Below are 21,522 nucleotides of genomic sequence, written 5' to 3'. Positions count from 1 at the left end.
TCACTCAGTGGATGGAGACAAATATACATATTAACATATGTGTATTTGTATATTTTCTTACAAATCCATATCCTACATATTGTTTGCAATGATGTTGTCCTGTAGATCACTCATAACCACTTTTTCAAGAAGGTGTACTATGATTTTGTGAAGATTTATAAAGAATTATCATTTTGCTGGGAATGGCATTTCATGGCACTGAAAAAATATTTCACAAATAATCTCTTTGAAAAGAACTGCTATGAAATTGCTATTGACAATATTTTTTTCAAATATTGTTTAACTTTTTTTTTTTTTTTTTACACATTGTACTTTTAGAAATGTACAAATGGATGTTTTCACCAAAATCAGAGAACCTTCAGATCAGCAGCTTCAAGTTTTATCTTAATTATAACAACAATTATAACAAGGGAAAAGGGGGTGGGGATTCTTTTTTTTTTTCAATGCCTCTCTGGCACACACAGGCTGCTGTGGTCATGTGGAGCTTTCTTTTTTTATTTTGTAAGGGACCTGGATTGGACAGGAGTTGACACCATGTTAGCCCCAGGTCTTGCTCCTCTTCTTCTTGGATGGAATAGTCACCTGTTTTTTTTTTTTTTTTTTCAGTTGCTCTCATATTTTGTCACACTTTCCTTGGCCTCAAGCCGCCCTTCTCTACATTCTCAGCCATAGACCCTTCATCCAGAGTAAAGGAATGCCCAGTCCAATAGGCCTTTCAATGCTTTAATGTACAAATCAATAATGGTTCAGTATATTTATTGTAAGCACAGTTGCTTTACAGCACAACATCCATACACATAACTCACTGAGTGGAGCCTAAGCAATATTCCTTAGTACACAACACCCTGAAAGTAGTTCTCAAGCGCAGAACACTCACATAAGCCTCAGAACTGGTACAGCCACCTTCCCAGATGTTACATTCTATATACTCAAATGTAGCTCACACAGAGTATACATCTCACACAAAGGGAGATCCTCTACAGGCCCGGAAGCCTTGCTAAATCGAGCGCAGTACCCACTAGAGGAGGGTCGGGGGGGACAAGGTGTTTATTTCTACTCCCAAAGTGTCCTAGACAGGGTGCGCTTGTGATTCAGCCCCTGCAGAGGGTTCTCACAAAAAAAAAACCTATGCATCTTAAGGTTAAACTGCTTTTGCTCCAAGCTCATTGTGTGGCCTTGTGTCTTTCTAAACTCCCTATGACTGAATAATTTCCTACCTACACTGGGATAACCATTGAGATATTTGTATATCACAATCATATCTCCTCTTAAGCGCCTCTTCTCCAGGGAGAATACCCTTGTAGTCGTTCCTCATAAATGATGTCCTCCAGTCCCCTTATTCATTTTGTTGCCCTTTTCTGGACTCTTTCAGCAGTTTCAGCACTTCTCGAGGATTGGTGACCAGAACTGGACGGGATACTCCAGATTTTTATAAACCCAAGTTTTATTAAGGGGCAGGATTATTGTTTTATCGATTGTGTAAATTCCCTTTTTAATGCATGCTAATAATCTGCTGGCTTTTCATGCTATTGCTTAATCTGTCTTACTCGAACCAGGCCTTTCTCCATCCTGGATTCTCCCCTGGAGGTTCTCCCCCTAGTGAGTAACTCACGTTTATATTTTTAACCCCCAGGTGCATTACGTTACATTTTTTAGTATTAAACCTCATTTGCCATGTAGTTTTACTTATTTTTGTGTCATTGGCGAACACGGAGATTGAGCTATTTATACCAACCTCTGTATCATTTATAAATAAATTAAACCAAATTGGTCCCATGACAGAGCCTTGTGATGCCCCACTTACCACTCCAGACCAGAGTCTATGTTATTTATAGCCACCCTTTGGACGCACCACTGTAGCCAGTTTTCTATTCAAGAACAAGCCATATGGCCCATGAATACAGACCTCAGTTTGTAGAATAAGCGTCTGTGGGACTGTATCAAATGCTTTTGCAAAACCCAGATGCACCACATCCACATCTTTATCTAGATGGCAGCTCACTTCTTTGTATGTCAACACATTGGTTTGGCAAGAACAACCCTTCATGAATCACTGATGATTACTACTAATGATACTGTTTTCAGCAGCAAATTCATCGATGTGGTCCCTTATCGAAAATCAGCAATCAGTACACAAACAATACAATTAAGCTAAAGAAATGGCAGGCTGAACACAAAACGAGGTAATCACAAATGCCTCAAAAATTGCAAATGAAAAAAATTTAGATAAGTGCAGCGCAATAAAAGTCCATGTATAAGTGACTGAAGATAACATCCAGTGATACAGAAAAACTCTTCAAACGAAGTGATGTTTCCTCCACCAACAAGAGAAATGCTTCCTTACCAGATGGGATGGACCATTTGCATAACTAGTGGTCAAATCAGCTTGGTCTCACCATGGGAAAGATGGTACAGATGAATCCAGCAAAGTGGTAAATCATCCGATCAGATGTAAAAAACAAAAATAAAACACAATCTCAGTGTAGACTGTATTTTTATTCCAAACATCTAGAAATAGACGCAGTAACCATGGGGATGGTCCCAAACATACCACGGGCTGCGACCGGAAGCCAGAGCGAGAGGCAACTCCGCGCGCCAGCCGCACTGAGACAAATCCTCCCATGGAGTCACCGAACCTTCTGCATACTTTTATCATCCCCTCAAATAGTTTGAATACTATAATCTCTGTAAAAGGTAATGAATAGCAGTATAGTACTCGTATGCATTACTTGGCATGCATGCACCATCATGAAAAACTTGTTTTTTGCTTAGTTGTCATTTGAGATGCCTCCTCAATCTTAAAGTGCTTCTATAACTTCTAAATTGCCACCAAAGTTTTGCCCTAATACAGTACTATACACATGAACAAGTCCTTAAATGTATTTCCTAATTTTACACCATTAAAAATTCATGTTTTTTTTTTTTTTACAGTATTGTTCTTGCGTTAAAGAAAATAGGCACTGGTCTCAGAAAAGCATGTAATTACATTCCTACTTGACACTGGAGAAGTTCATTTAGGTTGCTAATTGGTCATTAGTCTCAAATGAAGTGTTTTTGTGTACACTGAACATAAGAAGCCGAGTGCAATGGCTGTAATACCCCTACTTAGCAAGTCAGGCATAGAATTAATTAGTTGATTTCAAGTTGTCATTGGTAACAAGAAGATAGAATGCATTCAAGTAGCACTAGCCAATTTGTTTTTTAAGCATATATCCGGTATTGTGTAATACCGCAGTTTTTCTATAAACCTTTTAAAGTGAAACTAAACACAAGTTGCAAAGAAAAAAAAACATATTCAATACCTGTAGCTGTATTTACCAAGGTCCTTTCTTACAGCAGTTTTGCACAGCTTCCTTTACGAGAGTGGTTTCTTATAATCTACATTGTGCCATTGCATGTTGAAACTTAAGGCACCGTACACACAATATAAAAATCGGAAGTAAAATTTTGTCCGAACGATCTGCCAATTTTTGGATCGTTGGTGTGGTGCTTTCAACGGCCTATTACGTTTTTTCGTCCAACAAAAGCTGGATGTGCAAAATTTGTCCTACGTGAACTCAACATCACTTCTGAAGTTGAATTCTGTCGTACAAGAATTTTTGTATGGTTAGTAACCTTTTCACTTTGAACATGAAACTAGCATGCAACAAAAACGGAAGAATGATCGTCCAAAAATCTGATCTTGTGTACGAGACTTTAGCCTCCTCGGCATGCTCTCAACAAAGGCTACAGAGTGGAAACCTCCACCAGACAAATCAGGTGGTGGAAAAGCTGTGATATTTTATTAAATAAAAAAAAGACGGTCAGCTTTGTTAATACAGCCATCCACCCAAGCAACATTGAGGAATGGAATCTTAAAGTGATAATCTGCATCTTGTCTTTTTTTGATAAATTTTTATTAATTTTTATTAATAGAATATTAAAGCGTTATTACCCTTAAAAAAATGGCTCCTGTCCCTTTTTAAAGTGGTTGTAAACCCTTACAATAATAATAAGCTACCCCGGATATCTCTTAAACCTGTACAGTTTAGGAGCTATCTCCTGTATCGGCAAGTACTGACGTCATCGACAACTGTGCACTGAAACAATGACATGTTTCAGTGCGTTGCTTCAGCTAGTGTGCCATTATTGGCGTCTCCCGCGCGCATGTGTGGGAGTGACATCACTATTTCGACCAATCACAGCGCCGGAGCCCGCAATACCCAAAAGTGATGTCACGGGACGGAACTGTGCTATACCAGCTTATTATGCCTTTGTCTTGCAGGTTGTTTTTTTTTATTTTGAGGGTTTACAACCACTTTAAAGCATGCTATTCAGTACAGTGCTTGTGCTGTCTAATTTGACCCTTTCTATCACCTGAAATACCTGGCTGATCCTGCCTGTCTATGCCCTCTCCTCTGTTAACTGACCACAATATATCATGGCTGCTTAGCCTCGACACTGTGGGCAGTTTAAGTGCCTTTGTCATCCTCTGTCTCTCCTGTCCTCTCCCCATCCCCTCCCTGTCAGCTAGTGACAGTGCCCCCCTCCTGCTGCTGGAATAACATCTACATCGTTATACTATCCGCACTGTCTCTTAATCCTGTGTTCCCCTGTGTGTGATTTTATAAACAAATCCAGTATATACTTAATTTTAGAGTGCTGCTCGGTGCGCTTGTGACCGGCCAGGCTCTCTCCTCCCACCTGACATCAGTGGGGGAATCTCAGGCCCCACCCTTTGCAGCTGTCAGAGTGGTGAGAGCCGGCTGGTCACACTAGTCCTGAGCAGCACTCTGAAATTGGTTATATACTGCATTTTTTTTATAAAATGCACACACAGGGGGACGCAGGATTGGGAGACAGCGCAGATAGTATAAATATGTTAGAGTGGCTTAACAACCATTTTAAGCACTATGTCGACCTTTGTCTTTTTGAGCAATAAATCATACCGATTGGTCATCCCACCACCTGAGCTGTCTGTGAGTGCTGGAGCTTCGAGAAGGAAAGTGAGGCGCAAGTCCAGCTGATTAAGCCTGTATCCCACTGATTATATAGAGGCACATTTTGACTTTTGTTGTGAGGGTTGGTCTATTGAGGTGAGAGATTATCCAAAAGGGGTTTTCCTGGTGGAGGTTCCTACTTGTACATGTCTTTAGCATTTGGTGGTTTATTGCACTAGATTGAAAGCACGCTTGGATTGATATATGGACTGAAATTGGACTAGCTTAAGTGGTTGAAACAAAGAGGGGAGAAAGTTGCTGTATAAGAACTTGGGCGAAATGGATGGGTTAAAAAACATAACTGTCATGGAGAGAAGGAAAAAAAATCATGGCTCCAGCAACCTCCTTAAACTTTTAACATATTGTGAGGCGCCCAGAGGCGATTCAGTTCGCATGTGTTGCGCTATATAAGTTTCTCACTCACTCACTTTGAGGTTCCGCCGATTTTTAGCCAGCAGCTACAAATACTGCAGCTGCTGACTTTTAAAAAATGGACACTTAATTGTCCAGCCGCCCACGATGTCTTCAGCCGAGGACGAGCAATCACTCGTCCATCGGCTTCTCCCGCCGCCATCCTTGGTTAGGGAATCGGGAAGTGAAGCGTTTCGGCTTCACTACCCGGTTCCCTACTGTGCATGCACGAGTAGTGCGCTATCACCGGTCCCCGCTCTCTCCTGGGAACAGTGCATTTCACAGGAGACAGCGGGGATACGGGTAGGGGCGTGTCTGCCGCACGAGTTGTTCCCGGAAGTGGGTGCAAATACCTATCTTAGAAAGGTATCTGCACCCCCCTCCCCCTGAAAGGTGCCAAATGTGACACCGGAGAGGGGGAGGGTTCCGAAAATTGGAAGCTCCATTTTTAGGTGGAGCTCCGCTTTTAAGCTTTCCTGCAGTTCCCTGCCTCCTCCGTAATCATATTGGCCAGTGAGGCTGTTCATTGTTGTGACGTCATCTGCGTGCCTTTCCACTGCAAACATCCAGAGGAAGTCTTGTATCCATTGTTAAAAGGCTTCCTGTAATTTGATGAGACTGACTCGGTTTTGTTCTGACAGCAGGCTGGAAGTCCCAGTACTGCTGACAGAACATGGTGCTGTATATTGTATGTAACTGATGCTACATACAGTTTAGACGGTGCTGACAGCAATTGGTAAAGCAAATGGTTTGTTTGGGCTAGCTTGGTCCCTTTAATTACGTGCAATGTGGTATTGAAGTTTTGGAATGTTGGTACCTGTTGACAGGCATTGACCCTATGAGATTGATTTACTGAAGGCAAATATACTGTGCAGTTCAGGTGCAGTTGTGCTAGATCTGAGGGAAAGCTGTGCTGATTTCTATCATCCAATCATGAGCAAGCAAAACATGTTTTATTTTTTATTTTTTCCTTTTCTCGTTACCTTCAGACCTAAAGCAACTGCACTTGCAGTGTGCTTGCATGTGCACTTGCAGTGCACAGACTATTTGCCTTTAGTGAATCAACCCCTATGTGTCCATTCATTTTTGAGTGTATAACTTAAAAGAAACCGCAGCAATCCAAACCTAAAATAATCATCATTAGAGACAACTTTTATGCAGCAGATTTTTTCCACCTCCATAGTTCCCCAATGATTTAGGATTAAGATATTTTTTTTATTTTTTTCATTGTGAGAACTTTTTGATTTTACTTTGTGCATTTAAGCAGTTCTTGGTAAACATTAGTTTTTGTGCTTGTGCATTGCAGATATGGTATTAAATGTACTAGTAGGAAAAATATGATCTTAACCAACCAATTTTTTTTTTTTATACTGGGGTGAGGAGTAACTTGAAAACAACTTTTTTTAAGCATTATGCCGCGTACACACAACCCGTTTTTCGGGTTGTAAAAAATAAAGTTTTTAATGGTCTAGAATTTATTTTTTTCAACCTGATCATTAAAATGGCCTTGCCTACACACGATCGTGGGAAAAAAAATGCTCTAGCAAAGCGCAGTGACGTACAACATGTACGACGGCACTATAAAGGGGAAGTTCCATGCGGATGGCGCCACCCTTGGGGCTGCTTTTGCTGATTCGCTCTTTTCAGTCTTTGTGCTTTTCAGTCTGTTACAGCACGATGAATGTGCTACCTCCATTACGAACGCTAGTTTTACCAGAACGAGCGCTCCCGTCTCATAACTTGCTTCTGAGAATGCGCATTTTTTTTCACGTCGTTAAAGCCCACACACGACAATTTTTTACGACGTTAAAAATGACGTGAAAAATTAGAGCATGTTGGAAATTTTTAATGCCCATTTTTTACATCGTGGAAAATGCTCTGGAGCCCACACACGATCATTTTTTTTTTCCACAAATAAATTTTTATTGAAAGTTTTCAAAGGTAATACAAGTAGTACCAGCATACATATAACCAAGTGCTAGGCAAAAGATTCCAGTTAGCAATATACACAGAGTTTTGCATTCACAAGAAAACAAAAAAAGATAAAAGAGGAGTAGATCCAATGAACGCCGTCTCCATGTGGTGGTTATCAGGCGGCCTCACATACACGTATCAACGTCTGGGGTAGTATTGTTAAAAAAATATGTGGCAGTGTATAACAGGCCTGCCTGAGTTACGTTGTGAGGGGAACCATAGAAGAAACATAATATTTAAAGTTGCTTCTAAAGGTACTATGAGCTAAAGAAGGATTAGAGGATGTGACCGACCTCTATGTCAGTCCACACTTCCAGGGTTCGTGTGAGAACTAGAACTAAAAGACTAAAATAAGAAAAAATAAAAAATAAAAAGAAATAAAAAAAAAAGAGAAATCAGAAAACAAAAAGTGAAAAGGGAGAAGAAAAAAGAAAGACAGGATAGACAATGGTCAAAGAGCGGAGAGAGAAGAAAAGGAAAAAAGAAAAAGGAAAGATGGAGTGTGGTTGAGGGAGGGGGAGGGGGATGGAGCAGATGATGGGGGCACTGTAAGTGGAGGATGTGGAGAGGGGGTGGGAACACCACCAACTGCCCTCCCCAGTAGAGTGTAGGTCTCATGAAAGGTATAGCAACCTATCACGTATTCATCAAGGGTTGTCTCGGGTCAAGTCCTGGTAACTTTGCGATTTCCGGTAGTCAAGCCAGGGCGTCCATGTCGCCGAAAAGCAAGCTATTCTGTCCTGCGCGGTGCAAATCAGCTCCTCCATCATTGCTATCTGGTCAACCCGCGCCAGCCATTCTTTTATGGAAGGGGGTGACTTAGACTTCCAGTGTGCAGGTAGACACAGCCTGGCGGCATTGATCAAATGCATAGCTAATGATCTATAATATTTTTTACTGGAGATCTTGGATAGGTGTAGGAGGTATTGCGCTGGCGTGAATTCCAGAGGAAGTGAAGTTATTTCAGTTGCCACTTCATGGACTTTTCTCCAGTACGACTGAATCAGTGGGCATGTCCACCAGATGTGGAGGAGAGAGCCCAGATCCTGCTCACATCTCCAGCACTGGTTTGAGACTGTCGGGATAAATTTATGCAGTATTTCCGGAGTCCTGTACCACCTTGTTTTGATTTTGTAAGCGTTCTCCTGCGTGTGGACATTTAAGGAGCCCTTATGAATATAAAGATGCACTCGATCCCAAGCAGCATCATCTATTACTGTGTCCAGCTCAGCCTCCCAAAACACACGATCATTTTTAATGACATTAAAAAAAAAAAAAAAAAAATTTTACAACCTGAAAAACGTGTGTACGCGCCATAACTCTTGGGTAAGAATCGTAGAAATGTATATTGAATACTTAATACTTGCAAAGGAATCCAAATTCTGGTATGCATAGTGGAGAATGTGCAGCTGTTTCACACCTGTTTGTGTAGGTTGGTATGTGCCTTTTTGGTGTACTTCAGCTTGCAGTTTTCAGGGTTGGATTATAGAGTGGCAATGATGTTTAGGGACACTCTTTGAGTATTGTCAACCTATGCCTGGAAGTCGGTTTGAAGGCTCTCACTGGCTGGATCACTAGATACAATTGTTGTCAGATTGTGGAGCTTTATAATATTTTGTTCATATTAAAGTTTACTTTAATATTTATTCCTCTATTATTAACCCAATATTTGGTTTACTGAGCTGTTAGCATGTTTTCCACTTTCTAGAATTTTCTGGTTTCATAAACATTTTGTGATGTGAAGTGTTGCTGTCAAAAATGGCTTTTTATGTGTTGCTGTAGATGTTGGCTGGTTTCATTCTTAACTGATGCAGACCTTCCTTTCAAATTAAAGGGATACTACATATTTAACCATATATATATTTTTTTAGTTTGTCATTTTTATCAATGTTCTTCATTATACAGTCATTTTGTGTTGTGTTTTTTTTTTTTTTTTTTTTTTTGTATATATCTTGATATTATGTAGATGTATAGCTTTTCAGATATGTATATCCTAAATTCTAACTGTATACTAGCACTAGGGCTTTGTAAACATTTGCTTATGATACTCATGGCACATCATACAGCCATGTGAGTAAGAATGGACTGGACTATACTTTTATTCCCAAGACTTTGTGTCAGTGGGGCAACCATGTACTGTTTATAATAGGCCATTTTTAAGTTGCACTTAAAATGCATGCAGTTTTTTGGAGTCCCCCAGAACATTAGGCCCATGCCAAGCATATGTTCTTGTAAGGTATTTGGCTACCTGCCATACCTAGGTGAAATTAATTATAATATTTTCTTGCCAGATTAATGATTGTTAAAATATTTATGTATATTAAACCCAGTTTTAAGACACCCCTAGTGTATATTATGGTGGAACAGTACTTTTCCAAGGTGACGCTGTACCTGCAAAGATGGACTAGTACTTAGAACAACAAAGAGGAGCTTGTAATGTCACATGTTTACCACATATTTATGCTGTTTCATGTGTGCTATGGAGAAGGGCAGGCATACGGAAGCTGTATTTTCACTATATCAACTCCCCTCTGAAGCATTAACATGCATGAGGGACCCTGCAGAATTTGTGTACTATCAATACAATGTCCATTATCCCTGAAATGCTTTACCTCGGGACATAATGGCAACTACTACTTAATGTCTGAGTCTTGTTTTTGGACTGTTGAAAAATGCAGGGTTTTTAGTGACAATTTACATCTCCTGAAAGACCATGGGGTGAAACATTGTAGGCTACAGATCCCCCATATCCATACAGATGTACAGATATAGCATATGATGCTTTTTCTGTTCTTCTAAATTGCACATACTTCTTGAATTGTATCCAAAACTTTCCTGACTGGTAAAAGAAATATATCCCTGTGAATGCTGAAAATTCCTTAAGAGGCAAACTTGATTTATTGCATCTTAAAATAAATGAAATTTCTGAATATGATTATTGCTCATATATATCATGTTTCCGCTTTTTTTTTTTTTTTTTTTTTGTGTTTAGTGGGGAAAAGAGTACCCAACATCATATATCTGGCATTTTAGGAGTTTTATATGTGCAGCTCAGTGTTCTCTCAGGTTGCTTTAAAGAGCAACTACAGGGAATGAGCAACAGCAGTTGAACTATCTTGGAAACAGTAGTTAATATTGTACTACCAGATTTTAAAATTGTTTTCTCTAAAATTGATCAGACATTTAACAGTATGGTGTGATTGCAATTGTCCCCTCGTGCTTTGATGTGTAGTTTAGACTGCAATATACTTGGAAATAAAGATGAGCCCTTACTCTAGGTTCACACCTATGTGTTCAGTGCGTCCCACGTTTGCATGGTCACAGCAGCTCATTCACTTGAATGGGCTTCTGTACTTGCAGGAAACAGAAAAAAGGTCCCTGAACCTTTTTTTCAAAATGCAGCCACAGGGAATTTGCAAGGTGATTTTAAACTATATGCGATTTTGCCGACACGGAAACGAGCTGCGTTTTCAGATGCGTAGGTGGGTGCCATATAGAATGCATGGTGCTAATAGAATGAATATATGAATTATTGGAAAAGAGCAGTGCATTTTGGCTGTGGGTGGTCGCAAGAGCAAGTGCGATTTACACCCTGGCCAGCACCCGCATAAGTGTGAACCTAGCCTTATAGCAGACTGACCTCTTATTTTGAAAGGTTCAGATACAGAATAATGATTATCTGGGCATTAGGCTTTTAAATAGGGCATCCAGATTACAGAAAAATATACTGTATACAGTATAGTATACAGCAGTATACAATAAATCTGATTAATAAAACATAATTGCACTTTTATCTAAGATGGCATCAGCTACTAAACCCTTTGCTTTTGTTGGACATTATTCATTAGGACCTTTTGGGTCAATTTACACACATGCATTGTGGTAATGCAATGTGTACTATTGCATGTGATATATGTTTTTTCTTTGAGGTGCTTTTTATTTTGAATGGCACCTCAACATATCTGTTGCAGCTCACTGCAATGCACAAAAAAGAGCCAGGTCTGATTTTTGGGTGCAAAGGAAGTCTATTCATTTTAATGGGCTGCCTTAACACAATGCATGCTAACTTACAACCTACTGTAATGCATGTTAATGCACCGCAAAGCTCTAGGGGTTCGCTCACACCATTGTCTGTTTATCATGTTAGATGCATAGTTGCAATGTGGTGCCATTCATTTGAATGCCACCTCAGTACACTTTGCAGTTGGACATGCGCTACAGCACAATGAGCGACAATGCTTTGCACTGCTAAAAAATGTTGCATGGGCCTTGAATTTTATTTTTGGACAGCACACTGAACCACAACATATGTTCTAGTACATTGGTGCACATTGCTCTGTCCTGGAATGAAATAGTTTGCAAGGTGCATTGGGGTGCCATTCAAATGGATTTTGGTGTACAGTATGTATACCATGTGCTGCTTCAAAGTGTGTGTGTAAATTGTATGTATAAGCCCAACTTTTTTCTCTTCTTTTGTTTTAAGGATAGCGTAGGGAGGGTTAGAACTTCTGCCAGGTTATTTTTTATTTTTTTTTGCTGAGAGACCGCATGAAGTTAGAGGAAATCTCCAAATGTGCTGACAATTCCCATTTTGAAAGATGTTCCCTTACATATTGTTCCAACCCCCGCTACGCAAACTAAAAAAAAAAAAAGGTTGTGCCTTGAGATACAATTTTTTGTTCTTATGTGACATATTTTAGCAAGATAAATACTCCCTCAGCTGTTCACTCACGAATAGTGACCCGCTTATTGCATCCATGTAGTATGTGTTTATTAACTAGTAGATCTCATTGTTACAACTTGTTCAGCATTAATTTTCACGTTAGCCACCCTAAAATGCTTTGGTGTATACTAATTTAGATATTAGGGGTTAGTATAATTTGTGACCTTTGGGTCCTGGTGGTTGTTTGTATGCGTTACTATTGACCAACTTCAGTGTACAGCAAATGTCTATGCACTCAAATTCAGGGATTAACTGTGTGCCTCAAACACATATACCATTTAAATGTTCATTTCTATCTGTGTTTTCATTTTATATATATTTTATTTTTTAGTTTACAAAGATTTAACTGTTGGCATGTAATTTCCTCAAGTGGTCTTTTTTTTTTCTTTTTTCCAAGAAGTCATCTTACTTATGTATACACATTGTTTTGCAGCTAACATAAATTTTTGTTGAATTGCATGGCAATGTATATTTAGTGCATGAAAGCATTTAAATGCTAACACGTGACATTTATATGATGATACTACACATATATAATATATATTTTAAAATCTCATTGTGTTTTTTTTTTTTTTTTTCATTTATTTTTTTATTGTGCTGCTTTTGTTGAATGTGAATGATTCATGCTTTTTTCATTCACCATTGCTTCTCTTTCCTCACTGTTTGTGATTTGCCTACCAGGAGGAGCTACTATTCTTACTCCTACTACCTGTAAGTAAAAAATGGCCACCTATTTTATTTGGTTTTTAACACTTAACATAAGATGCAGTATCCCTTTAAAAATAAGTACAGCACTTGGATCACAAGGCTGATAAATACTTTTATAGGCCAGTTATGCAGCTGTCTTGCAAACTTCATTCTATAAAGAAAGCTGTTAACCACCCTTTGCTAACCAGCCCACCAAAGATTGAACATTTTTATCATTGCATTTATCTCTAATATTATTCCTTCCTTGGTAAGACTTTGATCTGTTGAGAAAAATTAACCAGCCACTGTTAAGTGAGGACTCCACTCTGGCAAGAGAGGAGAGACAGTACTTAATATAAGGCTGTCATTGGTTAATGTTGCTTTATTTATTTTTAGAGGGATAACCTACTGAATGTCTCATAAGTCACTAACACTTTTTGTTGCACGCTGTATGTCTACGGGTCATGGTTTCCCACTCCTAACTAACTTATCTGTACAAAAAAAATTGTTTTGTAAAACCTGTCTGCTTGGGCATTGGTGTTAAATAATTATTAGGACACTGCACATGGTGGTGTTTAATTTGGGGCAGTGCTATTTGTAGGTGTTCGTATTTAGAAAACGGCTAATTCTCCATATTGTGGGTAAGTACTATAGGATCAGTTCTGTTTTAAAAGAAGTACGTGTGACAGTTTATCTACCACCATTTTTTCTCCACCTACTCATTTCTAATTAGTGCTAAAAGGTGGAACTTAGTGTTTCTCACTGGTGAAATGGATTTTATTCATGTCTTATGCCTAAGCTGCATACATTTTTCTTTCCAAATTCTCCTGAACGTATTAGTTCTTGGCACAACTGTTACTTATATAGGAATGCAATATGGGTGAACTGAGTGAATATTAAAGTGTATTTAAACCCAATTTTTATAATCTAATACATTTAATGGAAAAGTGTGCTTGTGTGTATGTATGTGTGTGTGTGTATTTATTGTATGGTACATAACACACAATTTGATTCAGAGACCCAGGGTTATATGATGCTACTTTTAGGTAATTGGACACTGGCAAGCTTAGATTGGTTTCCCAAACTCTGTGAGGCTTCAGTTCTTTGCTATTGGTTGAGTGCCTTCTCTGGGAGAATTTCCTGCTAATCTTTATCAGATTTATTTTACCTTTTTGTCTGACTTTTTTTTCAAGATCTTACTGCATATTGCATTTATGGCTGTGAACCTAGCAACTTCTACTTCTGTTATCCTTGAGTACACCTTGGGAACTATACCCAGTGGGGCTGGCCTATGTTTGATTTAGACACTGTATCCTGCATTTGGCGCTCATATTGGCACATAAGTGCAATGAGTTAGCGGCAGGATCTTATAGCGGGCCAGGGCGAGGGCCATGGTCTATTATTTTGACCCATAGACCCTGAGGACTCATACATAGGTATGCCCACCATGACAGGTAGGCCTAGACCCTGAAACTGGAGCAGCAACATGCACAAGGTAAGATAGGGTTTCCCTGTAGTCATACAAGACATACAGCAGTCCCGTGCACACAAGCGTTTTTTTAAGCACACGTGTTGGGGATGATTCTACTCGTGTTTTCCCTTACTTTTATTCTCTCGCTATTCAGCCTTATAGGTAATGTTGTTGTTTACCTTTTGACATTTTTGGTGGCCTTTTTTCACCTCCCTGACAGAAGTTCCTCTGCAGCTAATGACTTGATTTGAAACTGCATACTTTTGGAAGACATTTTCGGCCAACAGTACAAGCTAGTCATTTAGCCATTGAACACAGCCATTGGATGTTTGTTCTCACATAGGTATTGCAAATTCTTACAGAGGAAGACCCCTCACTTAGCAGTGGAAAGTTACAGGTACTTGGGAAAGGAAACGCGTGGAACAGACAGAGGAGAGTCAGCCACAGGTGTTGGAACAAAACGTCTACCACCGACACTGCTCCAGTCTCCTTACTTGGGCTCACTCACAGATGAGTGCCATGTGGCCTGACAAATGCAGAATTCACTAAGACTTTGTCTGCTCTACTCTAGCAGATATTGTCACTTCTGGGATCAGCGGGGGCCATTTGCCACAAATGCTGCTCTGCTTCTTCTCCCCTTGATTATGTTCAGAGGAGTTTAGAACTCCTCTGACCCTGTCTTTTGTATATTTTATAGTTAGGCCTCTGTCCAATTTCCTGTAGACCTTCTGCTAGGTGTCTCAGATAAGTGATTCTTTTCCTGGTTAGTGAGATGGGTTATACTCATTCTGTTCATGCATCCAGGTCATTCTAATGTTGCAAATATAATCTTGTTTCCTTTTTACCATGTTTTGTCCTGCTAAATTACTGGGCCCTTTCTTACCCCTTGAACGATCCCATGGGGTATGGAAGAGTGGATTCCACAGGATTCTTGTGCCTGAATTCTTGCATCATATGCCTGATCGTTGCTCACACTATTCCCCTGCAGCTGGACCTGCATCTTTGTTTTTTCCCCTCAACCTTTCATTGTCTGAATGCCCAGGTCTATTCCTGACATCAATTTCAGCACCACATTCTCACCTGATGCCTGATCCATGCTCAAAAAAATAAAAAATAAGTTGGTTCCGTAACTTGGACCCCCTGCTACTCCCTACTGCTATTACACATTACTCAATGGCTTTCAGCCCTCAGACTCTGTCTCAAGCACTGCAGACCACTTCTCTACCTCCTCCATGGTTGTGGATTTCCAACTTTTTGCAGTTGTTTACGGGCCAAAGCAAGCCAACTTCATTTGCGGTCTTGCTTGGTTTAAGAAAAGGTCACAACCCCTCAGGTCCCAGGGTGTGCTTTAGGTGGTTTAGCATTTGCCTGCCTTTTTCAACTCTAATCTCCAACCAATTGCTGCTCTACAATTTTTTCCTAGGTAGCAACATCCTGAAGTCAGAGTTGGATCCCATCCCCCCATTTCTTTTTTCCTTTGAGCAATACATGTAATGCATGTAATTTCCTCACTGTACTCGTTGACAGCTAGTTAGTTTTGCCTAGTGTGCATATAGGGAGCACCATTGCTGGATTTGTTCTGATTCCTCATCCTACACATGCTTTTGTCCTGTACTTCTTATTGTATAACTTGTAGTACAATGTAGGCCTTAGTTTGACCTTGCATATTTTCTTCCTATCTTGGCTCTTGCACTCCATGTGTCACCTGCTGTGACCTTCTTGGTCACTCTAGGGTTTAAGGACCACTTGACAAGAAGAACCTCCTTTTTTAGTTCTCAAGGGCTGCCCTTTTTAGGTGTTTCTTTTAAAAACTGATCCTCCTCTGTTGTCTGCAGTAAGATCGGCTTTTGCTTCCTTTCCTCCTGTTAATATTGGTTAAAACAAAAAGAAAAAAATCTTCTGGACAGCCACCCTCCAAATAAAAAATGCGCTTTATTTTAAAATCCAAAACAGCACTTCAAGTCAAAGCACAACACACTGGTAAAGCTGACGCGTTTTACACTGTATAGTGTTTAATCAGTCCAATTTTTTATTCGGAGTGCGACTGTCCAAAAGAATGTTTTTCTTTTGTTTTTGCCTCGTATGTGCATTGCCTGCACCTGTAGTTCTGTGAGGAGTGAATACCTTGAAGATACTCATACCTGAGCGGCTTCCCCTTCCTGCTGTTAATATTGGTTGCCAGGTCTCTTGGAAGCTGGTTCTCCTTGCTTCCTTAGGTGCTCCTCGTCTCTATTACAAGAGTTTCAAATTTTCCCTCACACATCCTGGCAGATGGCACATTTTCATTCCCTCTTAGCGGATTGTTTTAGGCATATTTACAGCTCTGAACCAAATCTTCCTTTAAACCTGACTGCTCTTCCCTTCACTTTTTTTATTTTTTTATTTTAAGATATCGATTCTTTCTTCCCCTGCCTGGTCATTTTACTTATTTTTATAGGGCCTACACAACAACTTGGCTATCTCTTTTGGGTGGAGAAATTTGTTTGTAAGGTGGCTGCTTGAGCTATAAACTGTTTGGGGTCCGTTGATAACGACTTTTTTTTTTTAAATCTCCTTATTGCCTGCTAAAAAAAAAAATGGAACTTAACACCACCCCCCCCCCCCCCCGTTATGTGATACACTGGTGGTCACACCCAGCAAAGCTTTTGACAGTGTTCAGTCACATAAAGGTGGCAGGCTAGAGAATATATATATATATATATATATATATATATATATATATATATATATATATATATATATTACTCTAAGATATGGAATTTATAGGTACCGGTATGTCAAAATTCTTATTTTTTTAGGCATTGTTTCTTTTTTACTTGGTGATCCTGCCAGTAATGCACTTAATGTCCTAGAGTGACAATACCCACTCTCCTCATTTCCATTACATAGTGAAATAGGTATTTTGTAGTAGCAATGGGAAATGAGTAGGGGTGATAACACTGCTTGAAATAAGACTGCAGAGTCCACAATAGCTTTCAGTAGTGTATTGGTGTATACCAAATGGGAGAAAATAACAGATGTTCACAATTGCAGTTTACATACGGTTTACATACTTTAAGTATAGAACACATAAGAATGAAAAATAGTATCAATAAATATTTTTTATCAAATAAACATTTAGATAATGTTTTAGGACTACGAAGCCATTGCTTTCCAGACATACAGTAGCCAACAAGATCTCCAATGCATTTGGCCTTAAAGCATCTGGCATACCACTTTGTGGGGTTGATGTACTTTGTGAATGAGATGAAGCCTTGCTTTCATCGTCCAATTACATTCAAGCAAAATGCATTTTTTTTTATATATTTTCCTACACCATTGAGTCTTTGCTAAGTGAAGTTTCACCACAATTTACTCAGTACAATTTCCCTTGCAAAGTGAACAGCCTGTTTGCCTTTATTAAATCAACACCTGTATGTCTGATCGCTCAAGCTGGTATTTTTTTCCAAAAGGCGTGCATTTTTTAAAAACTCAAGATAATCTGATAAGAATGTAATTCTATTTGTACATATGCTGTTCATACTAAAAATTTACAGTAATGCCACATATGGATGAAAAGCTGAGGTATATAGAATATATATTGTTTATATAGCACAGCTAACCAATAACTGATCTGCAAATTGAATCACTTGTTATACTAGAGAGAGATTGCAGTTTGCAATTTAATATACAGTTTTCGTAACTGTGTGTAATTGAATGTAAACAATCAGCACTCTTATAAGATCGGTTTACTGCCTATGTGAAACATTATTTTCATTATGCTTGAGGTTAATGAAGGTATCCAGTTTCTGAATTCAAAAACCCTTTGGTGTGTATCTTCTATCAGTCTACGTACATTTTATACTTACAAAAACATTGTGCCCACGCTGTATTAAATTGCATTGCAAGCCAGTAGTGTGGGGAGGAAGCTACTAAAAGGAGGTAGACATGTACCCGATTAAGTCCCAGCAGGGGACCCAAGAAGAGGAGGATCTAGGCTGCTTTATGCAAAACCACTGCACAGAGCAGGTAAGTATAACATGTTTGTTTTTAACAAAAAAATAACAAGACATTCTTTTTCATACATCATGGGACACAGAGTCGAGCTAATATTCATTACCTGCTGGGTTATACTGCATCTCCAGGTGAATGGACACTGGTAGACTTATAGGTCTTTAGACGGTAAGTGATTCCCTATATAACCACTCCCACATAGGAAGCACTTCAGTTTTTTTACCAGTGTCTGCAAGGTGAATGGCACGGTTTGTTTGAGCTCTCTGATCTCCAGGTCTCTAGTTCCAAAAACGGTTCTTCAATGAATCAAGGGATTGACCATTTGACACAGGTTTTGTATGCTTGGATAAATGTTGCCCGAGCCTCGCATAGAAGACTCGGGATCCTGCAAGGTTCTGCCTGTAATGTGGCCCCCGGATGCTGGACCCTGCAAAGTGGAATCCTGGACACCACAGCGCTAAAGCATTTCTGCAGGGTGCTGTACAGGTCCCTAATAGGGGGGGGAACCTAAACATGAAATGGGTACCCAGTCCTTGAAGGTCCTAAAGTGACAGGAACCCGCTGTAAAGATTGAGCTCTTAGTTTCTAAGCTGCCCTGTGCCTGGACAGGTAAGTGAAACCCCTTTATTATTGTGGGCTGTCCCAGTAAAAGTAACAATCGGTCAAGCTAGCTAGAGGCTGGACACCTGTGTGCGGTGACCATATGGGGGAGTTTTTGGCTAGCTGTGGGTGCAAGGTGTGCCTTTTTTTTTGCTTGTCTGGCTTTTTTTTACCTGTATGATGGCACACGTCTGTGCACCCTTTCGCCTTGGTTCACCAGGGCACATGTGCATTCACAAGAGTGCCGCTGTGCTTGGCAGTTTGGCAGTGATGGTGCACACGGCTTTGCCACACATGCACAGTAACCTTTATCTGGGAGCATTAAGATTCATGTCATACGCGAATACAGCCATGCCTGTTCATCGGGACCATACATGTACATGCGCACGGATGCACAGAATGTGCCGGCGCACAGACAGCTTATTTAAGCTGCATATACCAAGCACGCGGTGCTTTCCAGAAGGCAGCTGTGGGACACAGAGCAGGCTCCGAACAGACACTTGCAGTGGTTCCTTTTCTCCTTACCCGGGTCCCGTGGGTCACCAAGTACTGGTCAGCCGAGCTTCCTTGTGAAAAGTTACTGCCAGGTTTCCTTTTTTCATGGGAAACATTTATTAGGAAATCTTTCGGATATATTTGTCCAAATGATCACCAGAGGGAAGAGTTCTCTACTTCCCGTGAAGCCAAGCACCATACGTCCCTCGTTTAAAACTTCAGGGACTGCTTCCTTAAATGTCTCAGTGCCAAGGCAGTTCTGCTGCCAACAGGGCACTAGGGCCAGGGGCAAGCCGCAAGGCCAGGGCTGGAAAAAGCCCTGGGTCCAAAATTCTTCTAAGCTCAGCACCAAGCCCTCCTTTTGAGGAGATGCCCCCGCTCCATCAGGTGGGGTATGGCTGCTGCACTTTGCGGACCTTTTGGAGAACAATAATTCAGGATGAGTGGGTCACCTCGATTATATCCAGCGGTTGCAACCTGGAGTTGCGGGATGTTCCCTCTCAGGTTTCTAAGATCCAGCGCTCCCTCAAATCCTCCAAATAGAGGCTTATTGCTTCAGGCACTACATCATTTAGTGCATCAAGGAGTGATTGTACAAGTTCCTGTATCGGTTTCACAGTTTAAAAACCAAACAGGGTTACAAGGCCCATTTTTGGACCTAAGAGACCTGAACCAGTATCTACTAATCCAGTCCTTTCAGATGGAGTCTGTCCGCTCAGTTGTAGCCTCGCTCCAGATGGAAGACGTTAAGCCTCCATGGCTATAAAAGACGCATATTTACGCATACCCATCTTTCTGCCTCATTAGAGGTTCCTGCGATTTGCATTAGAGGAACATAATTTTCTGTTTATGGCTCTACCATTCAAGGTTTCTACAGCTCCCTGGGTGTTCACAAAGGTCTTAGCACCAGTACTTTTAAGGACTCAAGGGATTCTGGCGCTTGGGTATCTGGACGATCTCCTGCTCAGTATTTTGAAAAGCTTAAGCTTGAATCAGAAATACCAAAGTCAGCCTTGAAACCAGCTCAAGATCTAAAGTATTTAGGTCTGATCCTAGATACGGTCCAAGCAAGAGTATTCTTGCCAACTGAGGGGCACCAGACAACCCTCGATTCGGCTCTGTATGAGTCTTTTAGGGAGGATGGTATCCTCCGAGGCAGTGCCCTATGTCCAGTTCCATTCCAGACCCCTACAACAAGACATTTTGTTGGCTTGAAACAGGAGAGGACAAGCCCTGGATTTCCAATGTTCTCATCTCCTTGGGCACGCTTAAGCCTAAACTGATGGTTCCAGGATCAGAACCTGCGAAAGGGAAGATCCTTCCTCCTGGTAACTTGGAGCGTACTGACTACAGATGCCAGTCTCTCAGGCTGGGGAGCAACCCTAGAGGGGCTCACAGCTCTAGGGAAAATGATCAAGGACAGAACAGATACTGCTTATCAACGTCCTGGAATTACGGGCAGTACGACTAGCCCTACTGTCATCTACAGTGGAGATTCAGGACTGCCCTACCAGGGTTCAGTCTGACAATGCCACTGCAGTGGCCTATATAAACCACCAAGACGGTACCAGGAGTAGTTCAGCTCTGAAGGAGGTGAACCATATACTAGCCTGGGCAGAGGAACATGTGCCAATTCTATTGGCAGTCCATATCCTGGGAGTAGAAGGCAGATTATCTCAGCCGCCAGCAGATCTGCCTGGGGGAATGGTCCCTACACCCAAGCATGTTCCAGGAAATTTGCCAACAGGGGTGGCCAGAGGCCGACCTACTGGCATCCAGTTTCAACAACAAGCTACAGCAATTTGTGTCCTGAATAAGATATCCTCTGGCAATCGGAGCAGATGCTCTGGTAGTTCCATGAAGCCAGTACTCCCTGGTTTATGCTTTCCCTCCGATCTCTCTCCTTCCACATTTTTTGCACAGGATTTGGAGAGAGGGAGTTCCAGTCACTCTGGTGGCACCAGCCTGGCCCAGAAGGCCCTGGTTCCCAGAGATTGTAAGACTGATAATAGGTGGGCCATGGACGCTTCCCCAGCGCCCTGATCTACTGTCTCAAGGTCCTATATTCCACCCCAATTTATAGTCTCTCTAAATTTGACGGCATAGCTATTGAAGCCAGGGTGTTAAAGGACCGTGGCATCTCGGAACCAGTGGTGTCTACCCTAGTGAATGCTAGAAAAGCTGTCACT

The 21,522-nt window shown here is 40.7% G+C and overlaps 1 protein-coding gene across 16 annotated transcripts in view; it reads left to right on the top strand.

Annotated features, from left to right (window-relative positions):
* Positions 1-21,522, top strand: part of PTPRK (protein tyrosine phosphatase receptor type K) — a 564,328-nt gene that overhangs the window by 449,584 nt on the left and 93,222 nt on the right. For 11 of the 16 annotated variants that reach the window (XM_040350400.1, XM_040350398.1, XM_040350395.1 and 8 more), the window contains one exon: positions 12,769-12,798. The exons of the other annotated variants lie outside the window; for them this stretch is intronic. In XM_040350400.1, the coding sequence (XP_040206334.1) occupies positions 12,769-12,798 (30 nt within the window). The remainder of the gene's footprint in view (positions 1-12,768; positions 12,799-21,522) is intronic. 16 annotated transcript variants of the gene reach the window in all.

The sequence above is a fragment of the Rana temporaria genome, chromosome 4 (assembly GCF_905171775.1).
Source record: "Rana temporaria chromosome 4, aRanTem1.1, whole genome shotgun sequence".
In the NCBI taxonomy this organism is placed as follows: domain Eukaryota; kingdom Metazoa; phylum Chordata; class Amphibia; order Anura; family Ranidae; genus Rana; species Rana temporaria.
Note: the sequence above shows the minus strand (reverse complement) of the source record. Positions and strands in the feature narration are given on the sequence as shown.